The sequence below is a fragment of the Natator depressus genome, chromosome 11, assembly GCF_965152275.1.
Source record: "Natator depressus isolate rNatDep1 chromosome 11, rNatDep2.hap1, whole genome shotgun sequence".
NCBI classification, from domain to species: Eukaryota; Metazoa; Chordata; order Testudines; family Cheloniidae; genus Natator; species Natator depressus.
The window spans coordinates 27,531,676-27,555,807 of NC_134244.1; the positions used below are offsets into that span (position 1 = coordinate 27,531,676).

General features: G+C 38.0%; 1 protein-coding gene across 1 annotated transcript in view; it reads left to right on the forward strand.

Moving 5' to 3' along the window:
• RIF1 (replication timing regulatory factor 1) overlaps window positions 1-24,132 on the forward strand; it is a 57,934-nt gene that overhangs the window by 10,307 nt on the left and 23,495 nt on the right. The window contains exons 9-19 of the mRNA XM_074967329.1: window positions 2,776-2,927; window positions 5,376-5,496; window positions 8,568-8,741; window positions 11,359-11,469; window positions 11,780-11,842; window positions 13,268-13,368; window positions 14,768-14,854; window positions 15,733-15,806; window positions 15,976-16,156; window positions 18,730-18,837; window positions 19,990-20,136. Coding sequence (XP_074823430.1) covers window positions 2,776-2,927; window positions 5,376-5,496; window positions 8,568-8,741; window positions 11,359-11,469; window positions 11,780-11,842; window positions 13,268-13,368; window positions 14,768-14,854; window positions 15,733-15,806; window positions 15,976-16,156; window positions 18,730-18,837; window positions 19,990-20,136 — 1,319 coding nt within the window. The remainder of the gene's footprint in view (window positions 1-2,775; window positions 2,928-5,375; window positions 5,497-8,567; window positions 8,742-11,358; window positions 11,470-11,779; window positions 11,843-13,267; window positions 13,369-14,767; window positions 14,855-15,732; window positions 15,807-15,975; window positions 16,157-18,729; window positions 18,838-19,989; window positions 20,137-24,132) is intronic.

A 24,132-nucleotide genomic window follows, 5' to 3' on the forward strand; every position in this document is an offset into this window, starting at 1 on the left:
GATGCTAGAGTTGAAGGGACCTGGCTATTTCTAAAACAGTTCCTCTAAAAACCAGTTGCAAACAGGTGCTAGCGAATACTGCAACTTGAATCTATTTCCAAATTTGAGCTAGTAAAAATAATATTTCAGAAAGGTGAAGGACAGTAGCCTGACAAATCTGGTGATAAAATAATGGAGAGTTTTCCAATGTAAGGGTTTATAAATCTTTAATATAATATAATAATTTATTATTCCAGATAATAAATCCAGCATTTTGAGGGTAGCATGATTGTTTTTCAAGACAGATGTTGCAGGCGCCTCCTTGGCAAAATCCCAGCTGATTTTTCCTAAAAGAGGCACCCTTAGGAAAAACTTGGGCTCTGGCTTTTCAATCCCTATAACTTTGATGGGGTAACTATTAACATTATATGAGCTGTAGAGGGCATTTTTTATGTTCATATCCAATAGCACCACTTCCATAGACTCTCCCATGTTCGCCTCTTGAGCTATGAAATTCAACAGCACTGATGGATAGTATATATGGTTCTTCCCTTGGAAAGTAGACAAGCAGTTATACAATTCTGCTTTGTGAAAAACTTGAAATGAGATGCCTATTTGGAGAAAAGCTTGAGAAAATGATGACAGATTCCATAGACAATTATTACATCTTTTCCACTGTTGATGAAGACGGGGCTCACAAGGTTTTCTCCCATGCAATCTGAAAATATTCTGAGATGATGATCCGGTTAAAGAGGAATAAATTATGGAATCCAAACAGAGGCATAGCCAGACAGGAGTGACTGCCCATCTTCCTCCATCGCCAATTACTGCTGGAGGAGTATCTTATAATATAAAATCCCTCATCTACCAGTGGATCCAAGGGACACAGACATACACTTGCACTATAATCAGTGTGTCTGTATAGTCTAGAAGAAAGCTAAAGATCTCCCATCTTACTTCTCAGCCTTACTGGCACAATATCTATAGAAATGTTCATTTGAGGTAACTAAAGATATTTTTATTGGGCACTACATTGTTTTGTGAGCAAGATCAGAGTTAGCTTCTCAAGTGATTAGCACGGCGAGAGAACAAATGTCTCTTCTACTCGAAACACAGATGACTGATGCCAGTCCTTTAGATTGGGGAACACATACTGACTCTCATGTTGTCTGTGGCACTTAGACACAGACACAAGGCTACAAATTCAGGCTTCAAATTTTCCTACTTTCCCTCAAGTACATCCTGTTGATGTTAAATAACAATCACTATTTCTTTTTATTGGCACCCAAAGTATATTGGTTTTAGAAATTCTTACACGGAATCTCTTGGTTTTAGAGTTTAATCCCAAATAGTGAAAGGATGGTGGGATTGGGAGACAGCCATAAGGAACTGAGTTGTAGAGTTAGAGTAAGGATAGCGGTCATTCTAATTTATTTGGTTAACGAGTTCTATAATATGGGTCTAGCTCCTTTTTGAAATTGCCTCCCTTTCTCAAGAGATTGCTCCAACAGTTTAATTGTTTCAGCAGAATGTAGCTGTGATCAGATTTCCCAAGTACAGAGAGAGATTCTCAGTTTGCTAGGGCTATTTCTATAGAAGGCTTTAAATAATAGGAAAGAGATCTTGAACTGGATACTGCTTTCAAGAATGAGCTAGTGCAGGAAGTGGAGCATTGATATGCTATTTGATTATCACAGTAGAGCCTCACTTCCAAAGTTTCAGCATCATCTCTCTCAAATTCTGCTGCCCACAACTGGACCTTTCGATATTTTCTCAAATACAAGTTGAGCACGTGTTCTAGGGGGAGATAAGTCCAGCAGCCTTGAACACTTTTACATGCACTGCTGAGCAAGTCAGGTTTCTTCTTCTCATTCTACATGTATCCAAAATAAAAGAGCAGCTACAGTGTGAACTGGATGTGTGAAGAACTTTGAGAGCATAGATTAGCTGTACCAGAGATCTTCAGGCTGTGCTCTTTCATCCAAATTACAGAGGTCAAATAGCTTCAATTCAGTATATCCATATGACTTTGATAATACATCAAGAAAACATATACCAATATTGGCAACCCAGCTCAATATTGATCTTTTAGAGTGAGCTGAATGCTTTGTTTCCAGCAGAAGAAATATGCAAAGTTGTAACTTAAGCCCTGATTTGCACCTTCCTCAGGCATCATAAATTAGATTTTGTTTTTCTCCTATTCCTTCAGGAGACAACTCCCCTAAGCTTTCGTTGCATAAATTATCCCTATTAGCTAAATTTTTCAGGCTTTTTTTTTGATACCATAGTTTTCCTTTTCCACTTTCCTTGATTTGTCATTGCTGTAGCCAAGTCTTGCCAAATCGTGATTCAGATAAGAGGGGGATTCCTTATTAGTTAATTTCTTTTCTGCGATTTAACATCTGCTAATTTGGATCATTTATCAAAACTAGCTTTTCTAGGCTTGGATTCTTTTCTTCCAAGATTTGTAGGGAAAAGCTGTTTTTCCTTCCTTTTATTCCTCTTTGAGTACTTTTTAACAAAATTCCTGTTTCAGTGTTAACTGCTAAACAGTCTCAGAAGTACTTGTTCTGGCAGGCTCCTGTTGGAAAATGGAAACAAGTTTTTCCTGCCGACTGTGTTGATAAGACTGAGTACTTAGAAAATGTCCTGATGGAGAAGACTGATTCTTGCTGAATTAGTGAATGTGTTAATTGAAAGAAAAGTACCTAACAGTTTAGAAATTGCCCTTTATTGTGCTGCAAAATAATTTAGACTTTTATAGCATTTTTAAAAATGTGTTTTTTGTTCCTCAAGATATATTGTGCAGTGCAAAAAGGCTGAAATTGCTAATGCAGCCATTGAGCTCTATCCATGTGAGAACAGAGGCTTTGGCACTGACGAAACTGGAGGTCTGGTGGTATTTACTGGTGAGGCTTGGACCTCAGCTGCCTGCCAACTTTGAACAGGTAACAAATGCAAATAGTTTTAGCATAGTAGTTGACAGCCTATGTTTTGTTCATATAAAACTGAAACTTGCTTTATGGTTATCTCCTTTCTGTACCTGTTTATCTGGACTCTCTGTAATCTTTAGCCATAAAACAATTATTAAAAGGATACTGTTACTCTTGTAGACACCAAACCTGACATGCTTCCAAAAATTTAAGCTGGTAGGTCAATATAAAAACAGTTTGTACTAATGGTACACATGGAGGTCTAAATTAACTATCAAGAGGAATTATCTGAATGTCACTGTGGACTGCTCAGTTAAATCCTCTACTCAATACACAGCAGTAGTCAGACAAAATACACTTTCTATAAGGAATAAAATGGAAAATATTGACATTTTCACTATATAAATCCATTCTCCTACAACACTGTGTTCAGTTCTCATCATCCTGCCTCCATCTGGAAAATTTTCTATGTGAAAAGAGCCTGAGAAGATCAGGATTTTTTAACTTGGAAAATGTAAGAGGGGATATAAAAAAACTTAATGGTATAGCAAAGGTAGATCAAACACTTCTGTTGTCCTTGCTCAGAATACACAAAGGCATTCAATGGACAAATAGAAAATACATCTAGTACTTGGCAGCCTGTTTATAAAGTAGTATTCTTAGCAAGGAGCAGTAGTTACCCTGATCTTTGTGATGTGCATTTATTCTTAGTTAACTTCTATGTGAACATAAGAGCTGACATACTTCGTCAGCGATGGTCTGACTTGCTCAGTATCTTGTCTCCGACAGTGGCCTGTACCAGAGCTTCAGGGCAGTTACGGAGCAATCCACCCGTCTTCCATTCCCAGCTTCTGGTAGTTAGACGTTAAGGATTGCCCTGAGCATGGTTACATCCCTGACCACCTTGCCATTAATGGACCTATACTCCATGAACTTACTCATCTCTTTTTCAAAGTTTAAAAAGACACTCTGTTTTTGAAATTCAAATAGATTTCAAGTAAATAGCAGTTTTATGTATTCTATCTGCTCTTGAGTCTTCCTGCTAGTTTTTTATGGGTTTATAGTCACAGCTGCCTATTTTTTCTATAGACTCATACAAACAAACACAACTGATTAGTGTGTGTCACATGCACAACAAAGACCATTTTTAAAAAAATCTTTCAATTATAGTAATGCAGGTATAGTTTGTAACAGTAGGTAAATAATTCTATGTTTAAGAACAGTGAAGTTGGTGTTTTAATGTCTTCGTTTTCACCTATAAAGCCCTAAATGGTTTGGGCTTTAGCTACATGGAAAATGACAGTCTCTCAAGTGATACCACAGCAGTTGTGATAGAGTGGAGTCAAGTTTACAGCCCCCTAGTCAGAAAGGGATTGGGCTGATGTGTTATTTTTGAGGGGTTCACTCTCTATATCAAGTTGAATATGGACTTGGTGGACCTGCAAGACATAAATGTTTTCCTCGAATTGTTTGGGAAGGGTTGATTTAGTGGTAGCGATGGGGTGAGGCTTGTTCTGGAATTAGGCTTTTCAGTTAGATAAATTTTAATGCTTTTTTGACATGTTTTGACTGACTCTAGTAATGAACCTAGAGATTTTGATAAATATAATTGGAAAAGTACTTAAATAGTAGTATAATTGGACTGAGCGCATAAAACGAACTGTTAGCACTGGGTTTCATAATTCAATCAAATTATATTCCAGGATGTGATTAACTGAAAATCTTTATTTCTTTTCTTATGCTTTTGATCTACCTATAGAAAAGATTAGAAAACCATATGGAAAAATGCAAACTGCACTCTCTCAGTAACATCTCATTTGAAATTATTTAACTTTCATTTAATGATGATATTGGAAAATTTTACTGATTTGGTAGTCATTAAAATAAAGCTGCTATATATCAGAAATAACTTTTAAAACGAGTAGCTTACAGCGTAGATGTCAACTTCTTCTGGTGCCGGTGGGTGCTTGACCCACCTCTGCCTCCCCCCCCCGACTCCACCCCTGCCACGCCCCCTCCTACCCCCATTCCAACCCCTTCCCCAAATCCCCATCCTGGCCCTGCCTCTTTCCTGCCTCCTCCCCTGAGTGCGCCACATTCCCGCTCCTCCCCCCTCCCTCTCAGAGCTTACTACAGCTGTTTGGCGGCGGCAAGCACTGGGAGGTAGGCGGAGGAGTGGGGACGCGGCGCACTTTGGAGGAGGCAGAGCGGAAAGGGGCGGGGGGCAGGGAGGGGAGCTTGGTTGCCGGTGGGTGCAGAGAACCCACTAATTTTTCCCCGTGGGTGCTCCAGCCCTGGAGTACCTACGGAGTCGGCATCTATGGCTTACAGAGTAGTTTAGTCTTTTTATGATTCTACTTTCTCCTCAGACAAGGTATGATGCGGATTTGAGACTAAATGTACTCTTTAATTCCTCTTCATGTGTGTCATACGCACAATCACTGAGGTTTGGTGTCTTTGCAGGTTTGTGTTCCATTAATCCAAAGCACTTTAAGTCTAGATTCTTCTGTTGTACCTCAAGGAACTCCCTCTCGTGCAGCAGTCAATCAGAGTTTAGCCACAGCAACATCTGCACAGAAATCAGGTACAAAATAAGCCCTGCTTCTGAATATAATTCAAATGCTGGAACTAAGTTTAAAATAAACTTAAGTGTTAGTAGTATCTCACTAGTGAGAAGCAATAGCAAGCGATATATTGATACTGCACATTCATATCAGTCTACTGATCTAGAATAATTTAGTAGCTAGTTAAATGAAGAAAACTTTGTATCTGTTTTAAGCCTACAAAACTATTCAGATCCGAGAATGCGGGAAAGAATTCCTTGGTGCACTGCATTGTACCTAGGTATTGCAGGTATTCTTTGTCCTGTGTCTGTAAACATCATTTTATATTAATTTATATTTTATATTTATATATAATTAAGTTACATTTGTTCATTTGCATACTGTGTGGTATTCTTGTCAGCCATAAGCAAATTCATCAGGGACCTCATGAGATCTATTGTGCGTATATCATGATGCAGTTTGGATCGATGTTTGCCAGTGATGGAATAAACAATTCTCAGTTCTAAATTACTTTCATGTTTAAGTCTAGTTAAGCCATTCATTTAACCTTAACGTGTAATTATTTTTAGTAGCTCTAACTGTTGTATAAATCTCTATCTCAGTTGAGGCTTTTTTGAAAACAAGTAGACTTAAATTTTAAGGTTATGTAAAATAGTTTTAGTTGAAACAGAGTGAAGGAAAAAACATGTGACCTTCTAAAAATTGTTCTAAGATAGTTAAGTGATCTGCAGAATTAAACTTGCATGCTTAAATATTAGGTGATGAATGCTTCAAATTCCAGCATCAAAGCACCAGTCTGTCTATTTTTTTCCCCCTCTTTTCCAGATCCCCTAAGAGCAAAACCTTTTCCCCTCCCGTATCTCTCCTCCACCCCAATCACCAGCTTCTTTACATGGGAAACCTCTCCTTTCCCCACTATGCATTTGGTTGGTATATCACAACTATTAATATTAGACTGGAGTCTGCCTATTAGTGGTAAGGCAAGTCTAATTTGGAAACATTGAGGTCTGACTATTGACAATCTTAAATCTTATAAAATGGGAAAAATATTTTCCTATCCACTATAGGCAGACTTCACCCTTAAAAAATGATAAATGGTGTATCTGATTTTTACGAGCAGACTTTGTGCTGGTCATTAGGGAGGGGTCATATGGAAGGGAAGGGAAAGCTAAGTATGAGGCATAGGAAGAGAATAGGTTCTCTTCAGACCTGGAAAACAAGACCGACAAAAATACATGTTAACAGTGACAAATCTGTCAAAAAGGCAGATTTTTGTTTTTTAATTGGCTAAAATAACTTTTTGAAAAATTGTTAAAAAAATTAATCTTGATCTAAAACCTCAAGGTAAGCAGTCCTGAAGCACACTTCTAAAGTTACATAGTTAGGACCCTGTCATAAATATAAAGGGGAGGGTAAACACCTTTAAAATCCCTCCTGGCCGGAGGAAAAATCCTTTCACCCGTAAAGGGTTAAGAAGCTAGGATAACCTCGCTGGCACCTAACCAAAATGACCATTGAGGAGACAAGATACTTTCAAAAGCTGCGGGGAGGGAGAAGACAAATCTCTGTCTGTCTGTCTGTGTGATGCTTTTGCCGGGGACAGAACAGGAATGGAGTCTTAGAATTTAGTAAGTAATCTAGCTAGATATGCATTAGATTATGATTTCTTTAAATGGCTGAGAAAATAAGCTGTGCTGAATAGAATGGATATTCCTGTCTGTGTGTCTTTTTGTAACTTAAGGTTTTGCCTAGAGGGATTCTCTATGTTTTGAATCTAATTACCCTGTAAGGTATTTACCATCCTGATTTTACAGAGGTGATTCTTTTTTACTGTTTCTTCTATTAAAATTCTTCTTTTCAAGAACTGAATGTTTTTTTCATTGTTCTTAAGATCCAAGGGTTTGGGTCTGTGGTCACCTATGCAAATTGGTGAGGATTTTTACCAAACCTTCCCCAGGAAGTGGAGTGCAAGGATTGGGAGGAAAGATGTTTCCAAACAACGCTTTCCTAATAAAATAAACCCGGATAAACGTTTGGTGGCAGTAGAAGTCCAAGGGCAAAGGGTAAAATAGTTTGTACCTTGGGGAAGTTTTAACCTAAGCTGGTAAAAGTAAGCTTAGGAGGTTTTCATGCAGGTCCCCACATCTGTACCCTAGAGTTCAGAGTGGGGAAGGAACCTTGACAGACCCTATCAAATTCACGGCCATGAAGAATGCGTCACAGACCCTGAAATCTGGTCTCTTTTGTGCTTTTGCTCTGTACTATACAGATTTCACTGGGGAGACGAGCGTTTCTCAAATTGGGGGTCCTGACCTAAAAGGGAGTTGCAGGGGGGGGTCGTGGTATTGCCACCCTTACTTCTGCTCTGCCTTCGGCCGCACAGCTTTGGAGAGTCGTGGCTGCTGACTGAGGGCATAGCTCTACAGGCAGCAGCCTAGAAGTAAGGGTGGCAATACCATACCATGCCATCCTTCTGCGCTGCTGGTGGTGGCTCTGCCTTCAGAGCTGGACTTCTGGCCAGCAGCCACCTCTCTCCAGCTGCCCCGTTCTGAAGGCAGCATTGCCGTCAGCAGCAGCACAGAAGTAAGGGTAGCAGTACTGTGATCCCCCCCACGGTGCCTTTTTGGGTCAGGCCCCTACAATTACATCATCTGAAATTTCAGATTTAAATAGCTGAAATAATGAAATTTATGATTTTTTAAATCATGTGACTGTGAAATTGAGCAAAATGGACTGTGAATTTGGTAGGGCCTTATACATACTATAAACTCCTTTAAAATAAAGGATTCTAATGGAAACTCTGATAGTCTCTTAAATAAAGCATTGCTAGTAGGTACTTACTATAATGGGAATTTTTGGCCAGGAAGAGATTGCTTTGTGGCTAAAACACAAAGCTGGGAATCTGGAGATTTGAGTTGTATTCCTGGATTTACCACAGTGCTAAGTCTGAAATTGTTCTCTTTCCCCATTTGTAAAATTGTCAGACTTAATTTTTATATTTACTATTTTGGATCTGTGTTTTCACTTTAAAATGGTTCATTTGAATGTAGTTACGATATAGTCACAACAATTGTGTTTTTCTTTTCCTTAGGTTCTTATCCATTTGGAAGTCCAGTCACTCCAAGGATAAACCTGAATTCTAGTGTATCAGGGATCATAGTGATCCCCTCAATTCAGCTTTTGGGAATTGAAATGCTGCTTCACTTCCTGATGGGGCCAGAAGTTTTGGCTTTTTCTAAGCAAAACAAACTTTTACTTAATCTAGGTATTTGCACTACATTTTTCAAAGCACTCTTGATACCGAGGGTAGTTTGAAATGATTACTTTGAATTTTCCATAATATTTTGCTAAACCTAAAGATGTACATAAGAGATAAGATACTCAAAATAATTAATTGCAGATCCTAATCTTTTGCTTAATATTAGGAGCTATTTTTATCATATGTTAATATAGAACACTTAACAACATAAAAACAGAACATAAGAATGGCCATACTGGGTTAGACCAAAGGTCCATCGAGCCCAGTATCCTGTCTGCCGACAGTGGCCAGTCCCAGGGGGAATGAACCTAACAGGTAATGATCAAGTGATCTCTCTCCTGCCATCCATCTCCACCCTCTGACAAACAGAGGCTAGGGACACCATTCCTTGTCCATTAATGGCTAATAGCCATTAATGGACTTTATCTCCATGAATTTATCCAGTTCTCTTTAAAACCCTGTTATAGTCCTATCCTTCACAACATCCTCAGGCAAGGAGTTCCACAGGTTGACAGTGTGCTGAGTGAAGAAGAACTTCCTTTTATTTGTTTTAAACCTGCTGCCCATTAATTTCATTTGGTGGCCCCTGGTTCTTGTATTATGGGAACAAGTAAATAACTTTTCCTTATTCACTTTTTCCACACCACTCATTTTATATACCTCTATCATTTCGCCCCTTAGTCTCCTCTTTTCCAAGCTGAAAAGTCCTAGCCTCTTTAATCTCCCCTCATATGGGACCCGTTCCAAACCCCTAATCATTTTAGTTGCCCTTTTCTGAACCTTTTCTAATGCCAGTATATCTTTTTTGAGATGAGGGGACCACATCTGTACGTAGTATTCACGATGTGGGCGTACCATGGATTTATATACGGGCAATACGATATTCTCCGTCTTATTCTCTATCCCTTTTTTAATGATTCCTAACATCCCGTTTGCTTTTTTGACTGCTGCTGCACACTGCATGGACGTCTTCAGAGAACTATCCATGATGACTCCAAGATCTCTTTCCTGATTTAGTTGTAGCTAAATTTGCCCCCATCATATTGTATGTATAGTTGGGGTTATTTTTTCCAATGTGCATTACTTTACATTTATCCACGTGAAATTTCATTTGCCATTTTGTTGCCCAATCACTTATTTTTGTGAGATCTTTTTGAAGTTCTTCACAGTCAGCTTTGGTCTTAACTATCTTGAGCAGTTTAGTATCATCTACAAACTTTGCCACCTCACTGTTTTTACCCCTTTCTCTAGATCATGAATAAGATTATGAATAGATTATGAATAAGTTGAATAGGATTGGTCTTAGGACTGACGCTTGGGGAACATCACTAGTTACCCCTCTCCATGCTGAAAATGGACCATTTATTCCTACCCTTTGTTCCCTGTCTTTTAACCCGTTCTCAGTCCATGAAAGGGTCTTCCCTCTTATCCCATGACAACTTAATTTATGTAAGAGTCTTTGGTGAAGGACCTTGTCAAAGGCTTTCTGGAAATCTAAGTACACTATGTCCACTGGATTCCCTTTGTCCACATGTTTGTTTGACCCCTTCAAAGAACTCTAATAGATTAGTAAGACATGATCTCCCTTTACAGAAACCATGTTGACTTTTGTGCAACAGTTTGTTCTTCTGTGTGTCTGACAATTTTATTCTTTACTATTGTTTCAACTAATTTTCCCAGTACTGATGTTAGACTTACTGGTCTGTAATTGCCAGGATCACCTTTAGAGCCCGTCTTAAATATTGGCGTTACATTAGCTATCTTCCAGTCATTGGGTACAGAAGCTGATTTAAAGGACAGGTTACAAACCATAGTTAATAGTTCCACAATTTCACATTTGAGTTCTTTCAGAACTCTTGGGTGAATGCCATCTGGTCCCAGTGACTTGTTACTGTTAAGTTTCTCAATTCGAAAACCTCCTCTAGTGACACTTCAATCTGTGACAGTTCCTCAGATTTGTCACCTACAAAAGACGGCTCAGGTTTGGGAATCTCCCTAACATCCTCAGCCGTGAAGACTGAAGCAAAGAATTCATTTAGTTTCTCTGCGATGACTTTATCGTCTGTAAGTGCTCCTTTTGTATCTTGATCGTCCAGGGGCCCCACTGGTTATTTAGCAGGCTTCCTGCTTCTGATGTACTTAAAAAACATTTTGTTATTACCTCTTGAGTTTTTGGCTAGCTGTTCTTCAAACTCCTTTTTGGCTTTCTTATTACATTTTTACATTTAATTTGGCAGTGTTTATGCTCCTTTCTATTTACTTCACTAGGATTTGACATCCACTTTTTAAAAGATGCCTTTTTATCTCTCACTGCTTCTTTTACATGGTTGTTAAGCCACAGTGGCTCTTTTTTAGTTCTTTTAGTGTGTTTTTTAATTTGGGGTATACATATAAGTTGAGCCTCTATTATGGTGTCTTTGAAAAGTGTCCATGCAGCTTGCATGGACTTCACTGTAGTCAATGTACCTTTTAATTTCTGTTTAACTAACTTAAAGAACACGCTCTACTTGATTTTTCTTTTAGGCTATCTCTTGAAAACTCTTGACTGTAAAAAAAAAAATAATAATAATAATAATAATAATCCACATGTGGTATGTCAGATTTGTTTTCTGTTTTCTCCTAGAGCCTCTTCAATATCCATTGATCAGTAGCCCTTCTTTTTTTTGTAAGCATGCCAGCACACTCATAAATGCAGTTCAGGAAGGCTTCATTGCAATTGGAAAAGAGGTTCCAGGTAAAAATTTCATGGTGAAATAACCTTTTTATTTTGTGTAGTAATTTTGAGATGAAGGGAAATAAAATTAAAAAGTAGGGAAAAGAGGATTTTTAATAGAGGAGTAATGAAAATGTTAAAATAGCATTTTTCTTATCAACATATCCAGTTTTGTGTTTGTGACCTTTTCATCTATGCGTTGTTGCATTACATTTAAAATTCATTTCAAAGTCCATAACTGAACAACTGTTTTCTATGTGCATTGCTATTTCTTTTGCTCAGTATTCTTCACTGACTTCTGTGAATGGAAATTTCACTTTTTGTTTTGCAGATGCCATGCTAAATATTATATGGAAGCATATGATTGATTTTGTGAAAGCAGCTATTGAATCAGGTAATAATGTTTGTTTCATATTTATTATTGGTGACTGAAACATGAGGTTTTTTGGGGGGTATGCTCCTGAAAGTATTTGGCTATTCAGTAAAATCCTTCATAAAAACCCACTATTTCTAGACACTTACAAGATGCAATCTAATTTTGTACAATATATACATATATAATATGTATGCAAAAGGGACTAAATTATGCCACTTTTGTAATGAAGTCCTCATGAGTAAGGATTATGCAGCCTACCCCCATAATAAGGGTATGCATCATAAGGATTACATATCATATATTAAAAATTGAAAACATCAAAATGTGAGCATACCAAAATCATCTCCATGTGGTCTTATTGCTGTATGTCTTGTCACCTCTCAGTCCATTTTCCACATTATTTTTTTTATATCATGTCTTAGATTACATTTTTCTTAAACAGGGTTGAGTGATTTAAATCAAGGCGATTTTAAATTACTTAAATTTGATATGAAAAAAATCATTGATATGAGTCAAGTAGAGCTCTTTAAAACTAATTTTAAAACTTGGGCTATTGCAACTTTAAAATTTGTAATGAACAAAATTGTAAATGCTATCTTTTTTAGAATTCCATTACTGGTATAGGGTATCTTATCTGAATTTTACAAAACTCTGCTGCTGTAGGCAAAAACAAAAACACTGAAAATATTAAGTCCCTGATCCTGCAAACATTTAAACAGGTATGTAACTTTACTTACACAAATAACTCCATTAAAGTCAGCGGGACTACTTGTGGTTAAAGTACTCATGGTTAAAGTTAAGCATTTGTCTAAATGTTTGCAGCATTAGGAGCTAAAATTGTATTTTTAATATATACTTTTCTTAGTGGCGTGAAATCTGTCATTTCAAAACAGAATTGCTTCAGTGTTAACAGTGAGAAGTTTAGACTTTAGTACATTAACAAAGTTATGAACTTTTTAAAAGTTTTTTTTACATTTTAAAAAAGGAGCCGAAAGTTAGCCTTTCCCATATTTAGGCAATTTCTGATGAGATTTTTCAAAAGTACTGAAGCAATTTAGGAGCATAAATTGCATTGACTTCACACTGTGAATGCTGATGGAAGAGTTGTAGCCTGGTCAAAGCATTTCAGCTTTCTTGACTGTCTCTCAATTATTTAGTAAAGTACCTAGCACACTTTATAAATAACATATTTTGTGTCTGTTTCTCTGGGCAGTTCATTGCATATCTTCATAATTGCAGGAGATTGAAACTGAAAATTGACGTAAGGTGCTACAGTCCACATTATGTATTGATTTTTTTCAGAAAATGTCCTTGCTATGAGATTCATTTAGTTGCAGTAAAAATAATTTTTAAGTGATGATCACACTAATTAGTGCTTTGTTCTGCAGACTTCTGTAGCTTTATCTCTGGCTTGAACATGCTTTTTACTTTTATCTTTTTTAGGCAATAAGAAAGAGAGGCAAGGTTCAGAAATGTTAACACTATTATTACAGGCCTTAAAAAACATAGTTACCTCAAGCACACTTCCTGTTCAGAAAACATTGGTAAGGTTTTATGTTTGTTTGTTTTTATTAAACTGATAATTTCTTATGTGCTGTTAAGTAGATATCATATAATTGAAACCTTCTGTATTTTGATATCAGTTTCCTGCAATGGCTACACCAAAACTTCTTGCTCTAAAGAGCTGACAATTTTTAAAATTTTTATAAAAATTACTAAGTTCTCATGGCAAACTACATAGATTTCTTTTGTAGGAACCCTTAAGGAGTATGTATCAAATGTCAGCATGAGTCCCATGGTGTGAGTCATTGTCTGGGTATACTGCAAGAAGGACAGGAGACTTGTTATGGGTTTTAATCAGGCTGCAACTTTATTATATAGATGTCTGGGACTACCGGGCAGATAAAGTGTACAGTGCAGGCAAATCCATGCTTATTTAAATCAATTCTCTGGGGCTTTCACCAGTCCCCCCACTGTTTAATCCATGCTTATTCAACTCAGTTTTCCAGGGCTTTCACCAGCCCCCCTTTGTTTCCATCCAGGTCCCCCAGCCAACCCATGGCTTGGACCTTGCCATCCACCAGCCTCGTAAGAGGGTTAAAAAGGGCTATGAGAACAGAGGGGGTTTGCTCCCTGCCGTACCAATCATAGGAGTCCCTGAACCCCCCTCCCCCGTTCTGTTCCTTTATACAGGACCTCCTTTTAAATCCTTTATCAGGCCATTTATCTGGTCACTGGCTGCCCTCCCTATGGTGTACCTGCACTGAACATCTGCCCATTATTACAAAATAAGTTGCGACATGGCCTACCACCTTTTCTGTTCACCAGAAAAGGTCCAGCCTCACACCTGCTCTGAGGAAGGCGAAAAAGACACATTCCACCGAAGCCAATTCTGGTGATGCAGGAAAAATTCCTTTCCATCCCCCCTTCAAAAGGGATGACTAGCGTAATGCCCGCAACAGGTCCTAACCCGGCCTGCCATTTGCCTCCACTAGGGGAAGGAGGGAAGGTGTTGAGTTCCTCTCTGCGTGGACCTAGAGACTTGCCCCACCCAGGTTTCGTTCCTTTATACGCATTCCTGGGTGGGGGGGTGAGTCATTGCTGCAATGCACCTTTTGCAGCAGTTTCTGACCTTCCTTTCTCTCTTTCCTTTCCCCCTGCCCCCTCTCCCCCACACACACCACCACCACTCACCCACCTTTAGTTGTGGTGCATCTTTGTATCCCTTTTCTTCCTAAGTTATCATTACTTCAGAGAGCAATTGTTTGTAAGGCTGCTTTCTTTATGCCACTACAGAAAACTTCAAACCAGTTAACATCTGGATTCTCATTTACTTGCTAGTATTTGGCTCTTGCATAGGATTAGATATTTATACATACTCTGTTCTGAAGGATTCTGTTTTTTTAATAGTTGCCTGTTTTCTTGTTTGCTTCCCTCCCTCAGTCCCTTATAGAAATTACAATTAAAGAATTACCTTCAAAAGTATTGGGATCACCAGCATATCAGGTTGCTGACATGGATCTTTTAAATGTAAGTAAAACCTAAGTTATATTTTTAAAATTTTGTTCGTATTTATACTTAAGAGAAAGGAGTTGGAGTACAGTGCATATTCACGGTACACTATGTAAACCAAAAGAGCCATATCTTGGTGAAATTATACATTCTCACTGGTATTTTTATTTTAGAATGTCTGGAACAAGTTTAGCATTCACTTGTCACAGACAGTTTATCTGCATCAATAAATGAGATTAAAATGAGTTGAAACAGGGTTAGCAATTCCTCATGTCTGAAAAATACTCTGAAGAGACATATTTGTGAAAGTGACCTCCCTGTATTGTTGAGCACACTATTTATTGCAAGGGTCGTAGACAGTACCCAAGAAGACCACAAGGTCTGTTATGTAACCTTTTGTTACATGTTATTGATGGAGCAGTATGTTGATTAATAGTCTAGCCAATTGATTGACTACATGTGTGGTATGTCACGAAAAATGTTCAAGAGACAAAATAATCAAACTTAGCTTGTGACTACTCTGAATATGTTTTTGGTAATAATTTGGCAAATGCAAAATCTGCCGTATAGGAGTCTGGCAGTTTATGGTGGCTTTCTGCATGAGGTAAGGGTGTTTGAATAATTTGATTCAGATTTCTCATGCTTTAGTTTCTAGATGTTATAATTAAGTGACCACTTTTTTTGTACAGAATTCAAGTTCAGAATTTTAGTTGACTCTGAATAAATTTAGTTGACTCTGGCCCGTGGAGTTAAATTTATATGGCTCCTATATTTTTCATTTCTGGATCATTAACTGAAAAACCCCCCACCCTGTACGCTATTCTGACTGTGAAATAAACACTTCATTAATGAAAATATAGTTCAAAAGGCTGATTAAATATTTTTTTTCTTGCAAGGGAACACCAGCTTTGTTCTTAATTCAGCTACCTTTCCGTGATAATCTGTTGGAATGGTGTGTAACAGATGAGAGGTAGGTGATCCTATTCTGGAACTATTTGAGAATGTTCGTTTGTTTTGTTACCAAACTTGTCCTGTTCTTCTGTACCTCAGTATGCTGATTTTAGAGGCTTTTCCTGTGAATTTTAAATAATACTTCCCCCCCATAATTGCCTATCTAACTTTTAAACTTTTGTTTTTAGGTTCTTCCTAAACTTGGAAGTCCTTGTGGGTTGTGTTTTGTCTGGCCCCACATCTCCTCTGGCTTTCAGTGAGTCCGTGTTCTGCATTATTAATCAGTGTGCAAAACAGGTGGAAAATAAGGAACATCTCTGGAGAATGTGGAGTATTGTAGTTAACCCATTGACTGAATGGATTAACCAGGTATAGTATTATACCAAATATTCATAAGCATTTTAGTGTGTGATTGCCTTCTCAGCAATGAGAATATGATAACATAAATGCAAGAAATAGCATATTTTGACATTTTGGTAAATTCCTGACTCTTAAAAAAACAAAAAAATAGTTATCAGTCACCTGCCCAAAGAGTTTATTCCCTTAGTTAGACAGAGACAATGCAGTATTACTTCATCTTTTTACAAGAGAGACTAATAGTAGTTTGTAGTTGATCAATACTGGAAGGCTGTCCAAAAGTAGATTTTAAAGTATGGCTCAATTCTGAAAAGTGATGTCAATATGACATTGAGAAATATGAAATATCAGCAGATATCAAATGTGAATAATTCATAAGTGCTTTTATTAGCTTCAGTGGAGTTGCACAGGTGTGATGAAGAACATAACTTGCCCTGCAGAATTTTTATGGCTAGTGATGATTGAGAAGAAGAGAGTCCAGGTTGATGCTTTGTTATATAAACCAACCTTTTGTAAACTGAATATTTTTATGTAGGATCAATGAAATACAATGTCATAATTGAGTCACTATTTAGAGTATAATTGCACATCAAGTAGATGGAATAATAAATAACTTTTCATAATTGATTTGTGTTGTAGTATTTCCTCCTCTTTGAAATTAAAGGGACCAATTAAGTTAATAAAAATCATTGCTGGTAGTTTGTAGATAATGCAAATTGGAAGGGTAGTAAATGACAGGCCAGTTCTACAAAATCTGTATTGCTTGGTAAACTGGGCTCCTTTGAGTAGCACACATTTGAATCCAGCCAAATGCAGGGTCATACGTCTGGGCACTAAGAACGTAGGTCATACTTATGTGATGGGGGTCTACATCCTACATAACAGTGACTGAAAAGAATTTGGGGTGGTCTTTGTGTCTAACCCATTGAAAATGATCGCTCAATGCGAGGGTGTGGCTAAGACAGCTGGTGTATACTTGTAGGTATTAGTGGGGGGAATTTTCAGAGTAGCAGCCGTGTTAGTCTGTATTCGCAAAAAGAAAAGGAATACTTGTGGCACCTTAAAGACTAACCAATTTATTTGAGCATAAGCTTTCGTGAGCTACAGCTCACTTCATCGGATGCATTCAGTGGAAAATACAGTGAGGAGATTTGTATACACACAGAACATGAAAAAATGGGTGTTATCATACACACTGTAAGGAGAGTGATCACTTAAGATGAGCTATTACCAGCAGGAGAGCGGCGGGGCGGGGGGGGGGGGAGAATGTTATGAGAAGTGGAGACATGCTATTTCCTCTAGTTGACATTAGTGAGACTGTTACTGAAATGTAGTATACATTCCTAGTTTCCACATTTCAAAAAGGGTGCTGACAAAGTGAAAAAAGATACAATGATTTGAGATCCTGAAAACAAGCCTTACAGCGAGACACTGTCTACTTACTTTTAGTCAAAAGAAGGTAAAAAGGTGACTTGATCAGTTTATAAGTACCTACATAAAGAGAAACTTTTACTGGACAAGGATATAACAAGGTTCAACTGCCGGCATCTGAAGCTAAATATAGTCATACTAGACAGGGTAATTAATCATTGAAACAGCTTACCCAGGAATGAAATGGCTTAGCCAGGATGGGCAGGGATAGTGTGTCTGGCCTCTGTTTGGCAGAAGCTGGGAATGGGCAACGGGGGATGGATCACTTGATTATTACCTGTTCTGTTCATTCCCTCTAAAGCACCTGGCATTGGCCACTGTCGGAAGAGGATACTGGGCTAGATGGACCATTGGTCTGATCCAGTATGGCCGTTCTTATGAGATGGAGAATCTATCATGTGAAGAATTTAAATGAAAACTGAATGACTTTCTAAAATATATACTCTATCTTAACCAGAAGTCACAGGCTTGATGCAGGAATTACTGGCTGAAATTCTCTGGCCTGTGTTATGCAGGAAGTACTACTAGATCATCATAATGGTCCCCTGGCCTTAAAACTATGAATAGTTTTTAAAGTATTTAAAAAGTCACCTAAATTACCAATAAAATCTCTAGTTATTAAAGTTGAATTAAATTTTAGAATTCATTTTTTCACAAATGTTGATTTTCACTAGTAGCTAAAAGCCTGTGCTGTCACATGAGTGTAATGTGTAAAGTTTTTTTTTAAAATCAAAAGGCTGCAAATTTAAAAATTGGATGGTAACAGACAGCCAATCCCAGTTATGATTCAACCTGGTGATACTGTAAACAAAAATAGCTCTCAGCCATGCTTGTACCAGTTTCTATTGCTTCAAAATGATTCCTGGAATCCTGTTTTATAGATTCTGTTTACTCTCTTGCATTTTTCTCTCAACATTGAAAATTGAGCCGTCATTGTTGCTTTTTTGTTTAACTAATTGATAGCCTATTTTTAGATTCTCTAGCAAACACTGTGGGCTAGTAACTAAAGATTTAATTCACATTTAAAAAATGGAATTACTTTAGTCTTAATTTGTAAAAACTTTATTTAAAAACTAGAAACCAAATTTAATCCGGGTGTCCTTTGCTCCTTGTACGTTACTTATCTAATAAGTTATTGTTTTTGGTTTATTTAGACTAGTGAAGTAAATCAGGGAGATGCATTGGAACACAACTTTAGTGCTGTTTACAGTGCACTGCTGTTACCCATGAGCCACATTTTCCCTATTCAAGAATTTCCACAGGTAAGAAATGAAAACAAATCTTAGATTCTGTAAAAATGCAGTGTTTCTAGTAAACATTAAACATTGGTAAGATAATCTTCCTTTGGGTATACAGTACTGAATCTTATGTATAAGATGTAAGCTGGCTCCATATCAGCTCACACCTGGCTATTCTTAAATCTTTCTCTTTGTCTCTTAGAAACTTTTAAACTAGTGTAAGTTATTAATTTTTCAGTTTTTCTGCTTACCTGGAAGTCTTTGAAATGAGCACCATGCTGCATATACAGTTTAAAAAGAGCTAAGGGGACATATGATAGAGGTCAATAGACTCATGAGTGGTATGGAGAAAATGAGTTAAGTGTAATTTACCCTTTCATGTAACACACGAACCAGGGATTACCCAATGAAATTAATAGGCAGCAGGTTTAAAACAAACATAAGCAAGTACTTCACATGACACAATCAGCCTGTGGAACTTGTTGCCAGGGGATATTATGAAGGCCAGAACTATAACTGGGTTCAGAAAAGAATTAAGTTCATGGAGGATAGATCCATCAGTGGCTATTAGCCAGGATGGTCAATGATGCAACCCCATGCCCTGGGTATCTCTAACCCTCTGACTGCCAGAAGCTGGGACTGTATGGTGGGATGGATCACTTGATAATTGCCCTGCTGTGTTTATTCCGTTCAAAGCATCTGGCACTGGCCACTGTCAGAAGGCAGGATACTGGGCTACGTCGTCCATTGGTCTGACTTAGTATGGGCATTTTTATGTTATGTTCTTAAAAATAAACTTGTGTTCTGTACTTCTAAGGTTAATGTCTTGGCATTTTATAGTCTTTTGATGGGGAAAAAAGAGCAAAACTTGTAACCACAGGATTTCATATCTATATTTAGATCTTAAAGCAGTGCAGTTAATTGAAATGTGAAAAGGCTTTTCCTATTAGAAGAATGTAGGTGAGGCTTCAGTTACTTGGTATAGTTCTATTGACAAATAGAGAAAGGAATATAAAAAGACAAAATCAATATTAGACTTGGTGGATATCTCACCACATCTCAAGAAGAAAGTCAAATAGCTTGCCCACCTTGACTTCTGACATATAGAAAGAAGGAAAAATTGTGCAAATACTGTTTTGAATTTTAAATGTTCAACTTGTGTTTTGGTTGTTAAAGCCCACTATGAAGTCCTTGTTGCGCACCTGGTCAGAGCTGTATAAAACATTTGCCCGCTGTGCTGCTTTAGTGGCAACGGCAGAAGAAAATTTGTGCTGCGAAGAACTTTGTGCCAAAATATCTGGACTAGAAGATGAAGCCCTAGTAGTAAGTATAAACCACAATATTAAATTATACAAAACTCCTGCTGGTGCAGTCTGCACATGGAAAAGCAGTCCCACTTTAACTTTTGTTTTGCGTTTACTCAGTTAAATTTAAATTTAACCATCAATCTTTGTTATAAGCCTAGTCAAAGCTAAACATCAGGAGTTGGATTATAAAGGTATGTTTACACCAGTGTTGCCTCTAATTTTTTACATCCATGTGCGGAATGAATTATGTGCACCAAAATGGAGGTGATGTGGGGTGCACATAACAAAATTAATATGGTGGAGATGGGGATGAGGGTTCAGAGTGTGAGAGGGGGCTCAGGGCTGGGGTAGAGGGTTGGGGTGTGGGGGAGGAGGGTTCTGGGGTGGGGCTGGGTTTGCAGTGTAGAAGGTGGCTCAGGGCTGGGGCAGAGGGTTGTTGTGTAGGGGGAGAGTGTGCAGGCTCTGGGGTGGTCCCAGGGATGAGGGGTTTGGGGTCCAGGCTGCCATGGGGTTGCGGTGGGGAGAAAGGACTCCCCCCAGCCTTCTCTCACCACAGCAGCGCAGGGCGGGTAGAGAGACACGTCTCCCCGGCCACAGTAACGCTGGCTGGGCTGTACCAAGGGAGGGGCTCCTTTCCCCCTGCTGTGGCAAGTCTGGGGCAGGTCCGTGCTTTGGCCGGTGGGGAGAGGCACCTCTCTCCCCTCTGCAGCCTTGACCCTGCTCAGGGCTTAATAGGCAGCTATGCAGCCCTGCAGCTTAGAGGGAACTTAGGTCTACACTGCAGGTGTGGTTGTAGCAAAGATAGGCATATGTGTGCTAGTTCTAATGGTACTGTAAATGTGGTACCATGCCCTTCAGCCTAGGTTAGCAGCTTCTTAAGCAGTGTAGATCTGATGATAAACTACAACAAATAGTACACTACTGTCAGAATTATTTACACAAATCAAGTGAAAAATACATAATCCTTTTCCTACAGAAATTAGGAGTTGATTCAGAGACAGTTTGAAGTAATGTACACATGAATAGGTTATAAAAAAATTTTATAAAGCATTTATCAAAATATCAAGTCTTTAGCAAATTTCTAGTTTTTAATATAACCCAGCAACATTAGTTATACAGTTAACAAGCATTTTGTTTTAACCCATTTACAGATCATGAATGGAATTTACATTGTCTAATAGGAGATGGCTTTGTCATGAAGTGAAAGCTCTGCTGCCTAATATGGTGGTTAAATACACAATTCAGTAAACTTGAAATTATAAAATGAGGGCTGGTCCATCTGAACAGAAATAGAATTTTATAATCAATATGGGAAGTCCTCAGAGCTTGTCTACATGAACATTTAATTTGTAGCAAGCTGGGGTGTGAATCTAACTTGCACTAGCCTGCCACAGACTAACTGTCCATGTGGAACCTGCTGATGCGTATTAGTGGTCCATGTATACACTTTGATCTAGTCCTTTTTGAAACGTGAGCAAGCCCTAAATTAGTAAAGTAATGTCTGATTCATCCTTAGGCCTCCCATCCCACTGAACAGATGCATAGAACTTTATGCAAACTGAAAGCTGCACAGGAGATTTTGAGGCAATTTCGGTTGACTAAACCTGGACACTAATTATTAGCTATACAAATATTGTGTGATTATGCTCTATATGTAAAACTGCAACTCAAGGACATTTTTGGATTTGGGCTTTAAGTACTGAAGTATAGTAACACTCTACTAAATCCACTGCGACTGACACTCCACATATTTAAATGGCAACTCACACTGAGGTTGACAACCTTAAACCTGAACTATCCAACTAATAATTTGTCAACTTGTAAAATAAGGTTAAGAAGATTAATCAGTTACCAGTTTCTCAGGTGGGTAGCCCAACCAACAAATAAGTCTTATAGCATTTGCTTTTGTTTGCAATCATGCTGGCTCTTCCTACTGTGTTTCAGCTGGTTCTCCTATTTATAAGAACAGATCAGACAGGCAAAATAGGGGGCTGGCAATGTGTGTACATGTAAATATATACTAAGTTGTCATAAAATTTTAGACTTTGTAAATTTAACTGTATTTTGTTAACCACACTTAGTTCCTTTAAGAACACATACAACAAAGGTCAAGCCTTAGAAATTGAGCAACACAATTGCAATGCTACAAGTTTGTCACTTGTTAAACTCCCTCTTGATACTACCACATCTGTTAATTCTAATATAGGAAACTTTGCGCCTGACTCTTATATTTTCAGTAATAGCTGTTGCACTCAGACTTATTTTAAATTGAAGTACTTCAAAGTATAAATTCTATGAAAGTTGGACAGTTTTGGCACAACTATTTAAACAAAATATTGTTCTTTTTGTGCACATAGGATGGTTGAGGGAAATGCTCTCGTTTAAACTTAGTGTTTCTATTAACAATTGATTAATCATATGACCATTGAATTTACTTTATGGCGTTCCTTGTTATGAAGATTTTATTGCTGTGTTTACAATACTTTAACCAAAAATGTTTGCTCTTAGTGTGACAGTCCTTCAGCTAGCCATACATTGTAATATTGTAATATGTAATATGTCCTTCAGCTAGCCATACATTGTAATATAAACATTTCATTAGGGGTCAATACCTCTAGACTTATAAAAAGAAAATGAATACTTGTGGCACCTTAGAGACTAACATTTATTTGAGCATAAGCTTTCGTGAGCTACAGCTCACTTCATTGGATGCATGCAGTGGAAAATACAGTGGGGAGATTTTTTTATACACAGAGAACATGAAACAGTGGGTGTTACCATACACACTGTAACCATACACACTGTAATGAGAGTGATCAGGTAAGGTGAGCTGTTACCAGCAGGAGAGAAAAAAAACCTTTTGTAGTGATGATCAAGGCGGGCCATTTCCAGCAGTTGACAAGAACGTGTGAGGAACAGTGCGGGGGGGGAGGATAAACATGGGGAAATAGTTTTATTTTGTGTAATGACCCATCCACTCCCAGTCTTTATTCAAGCCTAAGTTAATTGTATCCCGTTTGCAAATTAATTCCAATTCAGCAGTCTCTCGTTGGAGTCTGTTTTTGAAGTTTTTTTGGTTGAAGAATTGCCACTTTTAGGTCTGTAATCGAGTGACCAGAGAGAGTGAAGTGTTCTCCAACTGGTTTTTGAATGTTATAATTCTTGACATCTGATTTGTGTCCCCTGGACACCATCATAGGGCCTAATCACATCAGCCACGCTATCAGAGCCTCATTCACCTGCACATCTACCAATGTGATATATGCCATCATGTGCCAGCAGTGCCCCTCTGCCATGTACATTGGCCAGACTGGACAGTGTCTACGTAAAAGAATAAATGGACACAAATCAGATGTCAAAAATTATAACCTTCAAAAACCAGTTGGAGAACACTTCAGTCTCTCTGGTCACTCGATTACAGACCTAAAAGTGGCAATTCTTCAACCAAAAAAACTTCAAAAACAGAATCCAGCGAGAGACTGCTGAATTGGAATTAATTTGAAAACTGGACACCATTAACTTAGGCTTGAATAAAGACTGGGAGTAGATGTGTCATTACACAAAGGAAAACTATTTCCCCATGTTTATTGCCCCCACCCCAACTGTTCCTCAGATGTTCTTGTCAACACCCATTGTTTCATGTTCTCTGTGTGTACAAAATCTCCCCACTGTATTTTCCACTGCATGCATCCAATGAAGTCAGCTGTAGCTCACAAAAGCTTGTGCTCAAATTTGTTAGTCTCTAAGGTGCCACAAGTACTCCTTTTCTTTTTGCTGATACAGACTAACACGGCTACTACTCTGAAACCTCTAGACTTATAATCACTTTTGATGTTCCTCTCTAAACTCCTTCCATTTGCAGGTATTTGTGGTAATGTGGTGTCAGAGTTGAATGCAGTAGTACATGTGATAAAGCTAGACAAATAGAGAAAAGAATATAAAAAGACTTGATAGGATTTTCAACTTGTGTAAATCTGCTGCTTTGAATTCAGTGGAGCGATGCTGACTTAGA